The 11,203-nt window shown below is 37.9% G+C and overlaps 1 protein-coding gene across 4 annotated transcripts in view; it reads right to left on the bottom strand.

Annotated features, from left to right (window-relative positions):
* Positions 1-10,095, bottom strand: part of LOC109208061 — a 16,986-nt gene extending 6,891 nt beyond the window's left edge. For 2 of the 4 annotated variants that reach the window (XM_019371069.1, XM_019371070.1), the window contains exons 1-8: positions 9,467-10,095; positions 8,695-8,750; positions 8,210-8,329; positions 7,888-7,936; positions 7,764-7,816; positions 6,695-7,398; positions 6,413-6,456; positions 6,253-6,307 (exon numbers count right to left, since the gene is read on the bottom strand). In XM_019371069.1, coding sequence (XP_019226614.1) covers positions 6,253-6,307; positions 6,413-6,456; positions 6,695-7,398; positions 7,764-7,816; positions 7,888-7,936; positions 8,210-8,329; positions 8,695-8,750; positions 9,467-9,652 — 1,267 coding nt within the window. In that variant the 5' untranslated portion in view covers positions 9,653-10,095. Of the gene's footprint in view, positions 1-6,252; positions 6,308-6,412; positions 6,457-6,694; positions 7,399-7,763; positions 7,817-7,887; positions 7,937-8,209; positions 8,330-8,694; positions 8,751-9,100; positions 9,197-9,466 lie in introns of those variants that run through there. The other 2 variants (XM_019371072.1, XM_019371071.1) reach the window with 2 other exon arrangements.
* Between the last annotated feature and the right edge of the window lie 1,108 nt (positions 10,096-11,203).

The raw sequence follows: 11,203 nt of genomic DNA, 5'->3' as shown, positions 1-11,203 counted from the left end.
GAAGAAGTCTATGTAAAGCAACCTCCAGGTTTTGAATGTCATGAACACCCTGAATATGTGTTCAAATTGGATAAGGCACTGTATGGGTTGAAGCAGGCTCCTCGAGTTTGGTATGAGAGGTTGTCAAAGTTTCTCTTAGAAAATGGTTTTGCAAGAGGAAAAATTGATAACACTTTGTTTCTGAAGAAACGAGGGAGGAACCTGCTCATTGTTCAGGTATATGTGGACGATATCATTTTTGGGGCAACAGCTGATTCACTATGTGAGGAATTTACAAAACTCATAGGAAGTGAGTTTGAGATGAGCATGATGGGTGAGTTGAATTTCTTCTTGGGTCTTGAAGTGAAGCAGTCCACAAAAGGAACATTCATTAGTCAGCAGAAGTATATCAAAGAGCTTCTGAAGAGGTTTGACATGGAAGCATCAAAAGTGATTGACACTCTCATTGCCACTGCTACTCGACTAGACATGGAAGAATGAATCAAACAATGTTTAGAGGCATCATTGGATCTCTCCTCTATCTTACTGCAAGCAGGCCAAATATTATTTTCAGTGTGGGACTATGTGCAAGGTTTCGGTCAAACCCCGAGAAATATCATATGAAGGCTGCCAAAAGAATCCTGAGATATCTTAAGGGAACACAGGACTTGGTTCTGTACTGCCCTTCAGGTGATAATTTTAATCTTATTAGGTATGCTGATGCTGATTATGCAGGTTATCTAGTGGATAGGAAAAGCACATCTGGAATGGCTCACTTCTTGGGATCATGTCTTATCTCATGTGGCACAAAAAAGAAAAATTCAGTAGCTCTTTCAACAGTTGAAGCAGAATATGTTGCTACAGCCTCCTGCTGTGCTCAGCTTCTATGGATCAAACAGTAGTTGGAAGACTTTGGAGTGTACATTGACTGTGTACCTCTTCTGTGTGATAACACAAGTGCACTCAACATGGCCAAAAATCCAGTCCAGCATAAAAGAACCAAGCACATTGATGTAAGACATCATTTTCTCAGAGACAATGTGGAAAATGGGCTTATCTGTATGAAGTTTTGCAGCACAGAAGACCAAATTGCAGATATCTTCACCAAATCCCTGAGCAGAGAACACTTTGAGAGAAACAGGTCGGCATTGGGGCTAATAAAGCCTAGTTGAGAATCTGATTCCTACCATATGGGATGAAGATCACATATAGGTAAAATTAGCTAAAGTGTTTTCCGGCCAAGTCTAACTCACTTCTATACCATTACAGGTAGACACACATAATGATTATAGAAGCTGCTGAGGCAATGCATGAGCGGTAAAAGAAGGTTGAGCATTTTGTTAAAGACTGGTCAGGAACCTGGTTCTTGTGCCACAGCTACAGTCTTTTGCTTATCTCATACATATCTCAAAAGAAATCAAAAATAATGCCACGTCATCGACCTTTTCAGACTCTATATGTCACGCCTTTTCGTACAAATCCATTCACTTCCCTCTGAAACGTTGCATCTTCCACACATCTACCGCCGTTTCAGAACCTGTTTCTCTTTCCTTCATAATTTCCATTCACCTCATTATAACCCTCTTACTCCCAAAAACTTGAACGACCATCTCTGTCTTCCTCAGTCTCTCCAGAACCTTCAAGCAAAATTCCTCTACCATGGCTGAGGATCAAACAATCCCTCCTACCACTGAAGAGAAAAACCTCGAGTCTTCTCCTGTAGAAACAACACCAGTCATCCCTTCTTCCACCACTGTTCAAATAGAAAACCCTAAACCAGTTTCTCCTTCACCCTTCATCCCTTTCTCTACTCCCTCTGACTCTACTCCTCCTCTAAGTGTTGAGAACTCAGACAACCCTAAGAATGAAAGCATCTCTCCCTTGTTACCTGAGTCACTCAAAGAATAGAGTTAAGATGACATTTCAGTTCCAGAGGAAAAGAGTAAGTCTCCATCAGCAGAAAAAGCTTCATCGATTAGTCCTGAAAGTGCTAAGGGTTCTGAAGAAAACTCTGATCAGTCGACAGGTACTCCTATCTCTTCTGTTGTTGCTCCTATGGAACCACTAGAGAGGGATGCCATAGAAAATATGTTGGCTATTGCTGCTGAAGGAATTATTGGGAAGGCAAATTCTACTGCCTGAGTCTCAAGGGGAAGAGACTCAGTCCTTGGTGGGAGACGGCACAATGGTGCTCTTTGAAGAGCCTGCACCAGAAGAGGCTACTGGGACCCCTCTTGATGGACCTGACCCCTTTCCTTGGAAACATGTTAGGAATCATCTTCCCAGGTCAGCTTCGACCCTGCTCCTTCTTCTCACTTTGATACTGAGCCTTTGAAAGTAGTGGCTCCTGTTATGAGGTCCAGTGATGAAGAAGATGAGGATGATGTTGCTCTGAGTGCGTTATTACCGCAAGGAGGCCAGTAGCAACTCCTGAGCCCCCTCCTAAGCGACCTACCACAAGGTTGCAGAATAAGGAGGCTCTTGAGTCTGCGCTAAAGAAGAGTAAGAGAAGTAACATGAAGAAGAAGAAAAGGCTCGTGAAGAATGGTGAAGTTGTTTGTGACAAGAATATCCCAGTTGTGGAAGTTGATGAGGAAGTTGTGGAAGTTGATGAGGAAGCCACAGAGGAACCAAGTTCCTCGTTCAAGAGGTCTCAGAAAAAGAATCACTCTACTGAGAGTACTTCAAAAGAGGTTGTTGGAACACCCAGTGAAAAGTCAGTAAAGGATAATGGCAAGTTGAAGGAAGTTGTGGTAGAAGAGTTTGTGTCTGATAAGGATGTGCAAGTGAAGTCTAGTGGGAAAGTTAAGTCCAGTGAAAAGTCTGTGAAAAGGAAATTGGAGGATGTGAAAGAACCCGGTTCTGTGAAGAAGGCAAGAAGTGGAAGTATATCTGGTAAAGAAAGGTTGAGGTGTCAGAAAGTGTTGTGGGGTCGTACTTTGACCCTGAGATATTTGAGATGGCTAGAATGCGCCAAGTGCTTGAGATGGTTGAGTTTCAACAATGGGGACACCTATTCAAGGTGGATGTGCCCAAGGTATATGAGGAAGAGGTTCAAAGTTTCTATGCAGACCTCTTTACCGTTGAATTTGATCACATCTGCGCACTGGTAAATGGCGTAGACATTGTTATGGACTCTACTATGTTAGGAAACATACTTAAAGTTCCTGCTGAAGGTCTGTCTTCTGTTAGAAATGTCTGTAGCTCAAACTTTAGGCATGCTATAGTTAAGGAGAGCGATGTGCACCGGGGGGAACGGGTGCATAAGAAAGCTTTGTTTCGTGTTTATCAGCTGCTTTTTGAGTTGGTGAACAAAGTCCTGCTTCCTCGCGCTGAGAGGAGATCCATCACATCTAAGGCTGATTTGTATCTGATGGAAGAACTGGATGAATTCGAAACTGTTAATCTGCCAGCCATAATGATTGACATATGCAAAAAGTGGCAGCATTCAAAGATGGAAATCATGGCCTCCCCTATGGATTTCTCCTCACGCATGTCTTCAAATTTTTTAAAGTGCCTTTGGGACAGCCTAAGATGGGGACCAAGAAGCAGACTATCTCTAAAACTACTCTAGAGGAATGTGAGTGTATTGACAAAATTGGAGGGGTAGGAAGCACTTCAACGATCTCCCAGCTTATAAATGCTCAAAATAGTGCTACTGACGAGATCAGAAAGTTGAAAGTAAGGAATGCCATATTAGAGACTCAACTTAGTCAAGCCCAAGAGGCACCAGGGTCCTCCGGTTCTTCAAATGCAGAGGTTGCTCGTCTGACTAAGGAGAATGTTGATCTCAGGCAACAAGTTGAGAACCTGAGGAAGAAACTGCTCGCTGAGCAAATGTCCGCCAATGCTCGGATAGATCTAGTTCTCAACATACTTGCTGCCTCTTCCAAGCCCTCTTCCTCTAGTGTCCCCTAGGCATATCTCTCATTGACCAGTGTCCAGTTTATCTCTCTTGACAGTGTTTTGATGATATTGTGGTGTTTGTGTTTGTTTTGTTTTGGTTTGTGGATGGAAATCACTAGTACTGCTCCCGTGTAATCTATCCAAATCTGCTTTTGCTGTAAAGGCAAATGCTTATGTTTTTCCTTTTTAATGAAAACTCTCCTTCTTTTGCTGTAAATGCTTATGTGTTTCTGCTTCTCTTTTCTATCATGTTTGTGTGCACACGAGTGGCATGAGTTAACTGGGCTAGACTTCTTTATGCTATTTTCTTGTTTGTGTGTTTTTAATGAAGCCAAAAGGGGGAAGAGTAGATAAAATTAAAGGAGTTAAGAAGAAGCAGGGACTGATTCACGGGGAAGCACAAAATCAGGGGGAACTTGTGAAGTTCCTGTTACTTTATCTGGTTTTTGTTGCTCTAAATATGATTGTCGATTTTTAAGTTTGTCATCATCAAAAAGGGGGAAATTGATGGGTTTATAGTACCTTAGCTTCATGTTTTGATGATCTAACAAACTTACTGTCAAAGAACCAGATAAGGAACCTGATACACTTGGTACACGACTCAATCAACGGATTCAAGCTTATGTAAGTTGCTATGACTTCAGAAGATAAGAAATCAACACAGATACCTGATCCCCTTGGGTTTTCCCGACAACAGTACGAAGTCAACTTTCTACAGCTGGAAAGTGACTGCCTGCACTGAACACGCAAACAGTGCAGCAGTCACTACTCATTGGGAAGGACCTTGTACCAACCAAGTGACTACATCATTCAAGTGATGTCATCCAAGTTGTATTAGCAATAAACATTACAACAAAACATCACTTAAACATTTGAGAATTCATTCAAGCATCCTAAGCATCTAACAATCAAGCATTCAATTCTCAAGTGCATAACAAAGTACAACACCACTACGGACCAGTTCATATAACGAGTCTCTTGTATGTCCTTAGTTGAGTTGTAACTTTGTAATTGTTCTTCATTGTAATTCCTACTTTGCTTATCTAGAAGCTTTAATTAGGAACCCTTTGTAAACCATAAACCTTTAGTGTTTGTGTCGTGACTAGAGTTAGTCATGAGTTGAAGTCTTTGTAATAGGTGTATTGCAAAGTGGCTTGTAATAGGTGTATTACAAGTTAGTGAGGGATTAAGAGTTTAATTTCTAGGTTGCATAGGTTGTAATCTAAAAATTGCTCATAGTGAAGTTGAAATCCTACCAGTGTAGGTCGTGGTTTTTTGACCCCTTGAGCAGGGATTTTTCCACGTAAAAGTTCCATGTTCCATTTACTTACTGTTGCATTAGCCTTATCTATGTAAACCTATGTAGGACCTGGTCTATATAGTTTGGTGGACTCATATATTCTATCACATGTAATATAGCATTTGCGTACGATTAAGCCATAAATTTTCTTTATCTAATAGAATTACAGAAATAAAACTTTGGAGCAAGGTTCGGGGAAAGGCTGCACCCCAAGAGGTGTGATGTAGATAGCTTACCCTAATGCAGTGAAAATAGATTACTAGCACTGTTGGGGTACTCAAGATATTAAGAGTCTGAGTTGACACTGAAACCTCAATCTTTCCATTAAATAAGACAGTTTCTGTCTCGTGGTAAGCATGGACCTTTCATATTTACTTTGTTGTCTCTCTTAGAACTCTTCGATCTTTAAAAATGTTAGAAAAGATATAACAAACATCTTATTCCTTACATCCCAGAGCAAGAAAGAACCCTAAGACCATTAGAGGAAAACCTTCTGAAGATGAACAGAACTCTCATGAGAAAGTGCCTTTGGTGCCTAAAACATTTTATCATATGCCCATAAGTTGGCCAACCATTACAAGTGTTGCAAATCACATTTTACTTGTAAGCTCTCTTAAAGCCTTTTAGCACCAAGAATATTTAAAAAAATTATTCTTACTGTATTTTTCCAGTTTCACTCCTTTGATTGCATGATTCCTTTAATAACTTTTCTAAAAATATGCAATTAATATGAGCCAATTTTGGCAGTATTGCAGTGCCGACCTGTAAAATATATTCTGTAAGTTCTTCGGATGTGCTCCTTGCTTTGTTGCTTTCACCTAACAAGTGATCTAACCTAAACTACTTTGTAATTTCAGGATAGGAATACATAATACGAACCTAACAGGTGGGATAGGGAGAGGGAGAGAGAGAGAGAGTCAGCAAGAATGCAATAGGAAGCAATCGGCATGCCACCATGTTGTTTGAAAAAACATGATCAACATTGTTACATTTATAATTTAAGTAGATATGAAAGTGAAAATGCAAAGATGTGATATTTATCCATTGTAGCTAAATGCCTCAGTTACCTGACTGAACTGATGTCAAAGATCCATTTCGAACTAAACCTTCTTTCTGCGGTGTCTGAACAAATTGGAGAAATTATCATCAGCTAACCATCTAACTATTCTAAGTTGAATATTGGGTAATATTGTTTCCAATCCCAAGGACATAGGAAGTAGAGAATACCTTCTGGTTGTCCTTCACGTTATCATATATTCGTTCCCTAAGATCTGCACTTCAACAGTAAATGAATATATTAACAAACCTATGCTCAAAAAGTTTGGAGAAACAACCATCTAAATAAGTGCACTATGCAAAATCCAGAGTTTCAGATGTATCTATTTTTAGTTTGAAAAAATAAGTATCATCTATCAGTTTGAAAACATCCTTGCTTGCACGACGCGCACCATACAAATAGAGAAGAGCACAGATAATTCAATACAGACAGCTGATGTACGTCATATTCACCTCTGGCAGTTGAACCATTGTCTGAGCTCCTTGCATATCCAACTTGATTTCTAGAGCCCTCGTACACATTTAAAGCTTGACTTGCATTGCTTAGACCATCACATGCATCAAAACTGGTTGAAATTATTGGCGCAGCAACAGAGGATTCACTTTGGGAAGGTTCCTGTGACACCACACACATCTGGATTGGGTTTGAGGGAGCCATAATACCTTCTAAGACGACATCTAATGACCCCTGAACTGTTTGAAGAATCCCTGTATCTCTGACTTGAACAATGGATGCATCCTGATGATTTTCAGAAATATGATTCCCTGGATGTTGATTCATGCCAGAGTTGTCTTGATTACCATAACACCCTAGCATATTCTCCTCAATGTCTTGATTACCATAACACCCTAGCATATTCTCCTCAATGCCTTCCCTAGCAGTGTGATAGTTTGTTAATTTCTTCCGCTCTAAAGTAACCTTTAGCATGCTTACGACAGATGAAATATTATCTGCACCATCCACTTGCTGAGTTTCAAAAGTAGATGAGGATGAATTTGATGGAGATATAAAAGTATTGGGTTGATTGGTAATTTCACACATTGACATGTAAGTGAGATCAGAAACTTCTTTAAAGTTAACAGTATTTCCAGGTATATTATGCAGGGATTCACGAGCTAGAGAAGACTGTGAGTTTTGCATGGCTGCATACCTCCTCCTACAGAAATTTCATGCAACAACCAAATAGATTAGCATCCAGCAATAACAATATGGAATACATTGATGGGGAAAAAGATTCTTTTTAGTGATTTCTTGTACTTGGAAGTCTTCGTTTCAAATTAGATATAAACTCAAGGGAAAATTACTTTTATTAGGCCGGCCTCCAAAATAATAGCCGGCACATGTATATGGTTTGTATATGTTGGCTAGAGCTTGTAATTAATTTCCCAAAAATCAAGAAAGCCCTAAACTCAATCTACATAGGAAAATATAAAATTCTTGAGGGCCTAATTCCAAGGATGTCTAGTGCTCCTTAGAGAAGAGCAAGCAATACCGCCATAAAGGATGCAATATGAAGGATACCTTAACTCAGAGGAGCGACTCCTCGTCATGGGCTGAGAACTATGAAACCAAGTCTGCAAGAAAGCTCTGTATGAGGATCATAAGAGAAATTCTGTAAATTGATATCTGCAATTATTGAACAAACCTTGGCTAAAAAGAGATTACTGGCTTGCATTTCCGTATCTGTGATATTCCTGATGACAAACCAAAATTGGTTATTACCCCCAAATCAGAATCAATAATAACATGAAATATCTAGATTGGTTGAGCAATAGCCTCAAGCCGGATAACCCACAAATAATGGGAAGTTGAAAACCAAATGAGTAAGCCTAAGGCAGCAATAAATGGAACACATTGCAATAGCCCCAGAAAATGGACTTCTTTTTCTATTTTGGATTTTAATTTGGCATTACTAACACAGATCGTAAATAAAACATACAGCCCTACAGGAGGAAAAGGTAGATCACCTGCTTAAATGTTGGTTAAGGCTGGTAGATGCATTTTGTGGCTGCAGAGAGTCAATCACTTTTCTTTTCTGAATTCCCGCATACTGCTGATTTGATAGACCAGCGAGTTCACTGGAGATCCTGCATTTTAAAACTAAAGAATGTAACCACTTCTGAAATCTTCAAAATTTAAAATAGCCATAAAAGCTGAAAAAATAATGTAACTTTTCAATGGCATAGGTTATCATATCCACTTCCACGTCGAATTGGACTTGCAAGTTAGAGTGATAAGTGAAAAATAAATCATAGCTATAGTGAGAATTCAACTTCCTCTGCATAACAAGAGGAGATGAGCTGAACCTACTAATAATACATAACTATATTACACTCAAAAAGAGGAAGAGACAGAAATAATGTTAAATTACATATTTGGCACCCTCCCTGTACATTGCATTACAAGGTTATGCTACTTGGCACCTGTAACGAATCATTCCAAACACACTAACCTCCGTGATCCTTGTCGAGCTCGGTGAGCCATTGTTGTAGAATCACTGCCATTATTCTGAGAAGCAAACGGGAGTGAATCAGCCGATTTACAAAAGAGCAAGCAGGCAAATGTAAAAGCGATATACATGTCTTTAACCTCTAAATCAGGGCACCCAAGGACTAGTCCCTAACTCTTTTAACTATATATAGTGTTTAACCAACAATAGTAGAGCAAGAAAATTAGAGATACAATGACAGTTATGCATCTAAAGATGTCTCTGTGGCTGTCTCTTCCTTGGCAATATGAATCCATGAAAAAGAAGCCAAGAATACATGCCTCTACTTCAAAACTCTCTAAGTTATCTCTTTCTTCAATGACTGCTTAAAATTATGTGGAATGTGATATAATGTAGGAGAAGCATTTACTTTGACTGAAGAATGCATATCCATCAACCAGCAGCTTTGTTTTGAACTTGGCATTTGATCAACACATCAAATGGGATACCTAAACACTTTTAACAACTCGTCTATAAGTTCACAAGGATCGATATAGAGCAAAATTGAAGTTTATGACATAACTTCTTCACTGGATCTTTCTTTTTCTACTTTGGTTGCGAGTCCGTATGAAGAAATAAGGATACACAGAGTTCAAGAGATGATTGATAACATGATGCAAGAAGTTAATAGGCATGAAGAAGAATGGAATTCATTTATATGCAAATCAATAGGTATTCTTAACAATATAGTAGCAGATTTGAGAATGTAACATAAAAGAATGGCACAATTGCTTGCCTCTGCACTGGTGAGCCAGCTTTTGAAGAGTTCCTCACTATCAGTTCGAAAGGAATGAGAGATGTTTCTAAAACCCAACATCTCCATTGTAGGCGCAGGCAGTCCTACTGAGTTCTCCATCATATTTCTTATGAACAATTCTTCGCTTGTATTTCTACTGAAATCTGAATATCCTTTTCCCTCCATTTCCAATAATTCCTATCCTTTTTCTTCTCTGAATTCCTTTCTTGATACACAAGCAAACAAAAGAGAGAAACTCAAGTCACTTCAGGTCTGCCGAAATGAAGATATAGCCTGAGAGTGTCTGAACCAAAATTATAAAGCTACTATTTTGATGAACAAATTCACTCAGAGAAGCTCAAAATGTTAAATTCAAATTATGAAAATTCGAACCTATTTAACTCAACTGACATATCAGATTCATCACAAGGACAATATGGTTTTCTTTTTTTTCTCTCAAGTAATATATATATATATATATATGCTGCAGAATGATCAAATTCTTGTAGCAGTGCAAGGATGTTAGGACTAAAACATTTAACAACTTTAGTTTGTAGCTAAAAAGGAAAGGAATTTGTGCATAATAGAAGCATCAAACGTCACATTCAAGCTCATCTCTTTCTTTCTGAGTCAGTAAAATTGACAAACCTATAGTGGGCTTAATTAAAAAATTAAATTTGATGGAATTAACAGATATCCAATTTGATTAGATTCCAGTCACCTTATACTTGTCTTCTTTCCCGTGTGAAAACAACAACTTTTTCCTAGATTAATTTATACCTGTCAATTACTGAAACTTAAGTAAAATATGAACAGAAAAGGAAGTATCTCAAGTAACCTTCATTCCTTTTTTTTTTTCTAGCTAGATAATCAAATGTCTTAGGGACAAAATTGCCAGTTTTCAATAAAAAATTGTAAATGATAACCAAAAAGAAAAAAAAAAAGAAAAAAAAAAAAAGGGTAAGGCTATTCAGACATTTCAACAATACAATCCAATATAGTTTAAAACATTACATTATGAAACGATGAAAAAATAACAATCAAAACATACGTACTGTTAACTGTATGTAATAATTATGATGAAACTATATATATTTATACTATATTAAAAGCACGAAGGACATTAGCGAAATGTCGTTCCTCTTTTTACCCAATTAAAATAGAATTCACATTAGAAAAAATAGTCATTTAATTATATCCTTAATATTTAGGAATAATCATTCAATTAATTCTATTATTTAGGTATAGCCATTTAATTATTTTCCTAATATATATAGGACTTTTAAATCTACTAATACTTTGCTTATTAATAATTTCCTTTTCAATTTCCTGTTATTTAGGAATAGTCACTGTTTTCTAATACTTAAAACTTGAAATCAGTTAAAATTTCAGAGGAAAAGACCCCAATGGTCCTTTATGTATAAGGCCAGGTTTAAATTAGTCCTTTATATATTACTCTGGACAGCCATCATCCTTTAAGTTTGCTGAAATTGGACACATTTGATCTAAGGCTCACTAAAATCCTTGTTAGGCTTTCATTTAACGTTAAAGTTCCATTCGTAACAGAATATATTAACAACAAGATGAGATTTTCACACAACCCAACCTTCGCTATCGCCTTCTCCACCATTAAGTAAAAAAATATTCTCTTTCTCTTTTTTGCTACTTTTCATCTGTTTTCTTCCTTTGCGATTTCAGCCCCCCTCTATCATATCATATATCTGCATCAAGACTTTC

The sequence above is a fragment of the Nicotiana attenuata genome, unplaced genomic scaffold (genome assembly GCF_001879085.1).
Source record: "Nicotiana attenuata strain UT unplaced genomic scaffold, NIATTr2, whole genome shotgun sequence".
NCBI lineage: Eukaryota > Viridiplantae > Streptophyta > Magnoliopsida > Solanales > Solanaceae > Nicotiana > Nicotiana attenuata.
Note: the sequence above shows the minus strand (reverse complement) of the source record. Positions and strands in the feature narration are given on the sequence as shown.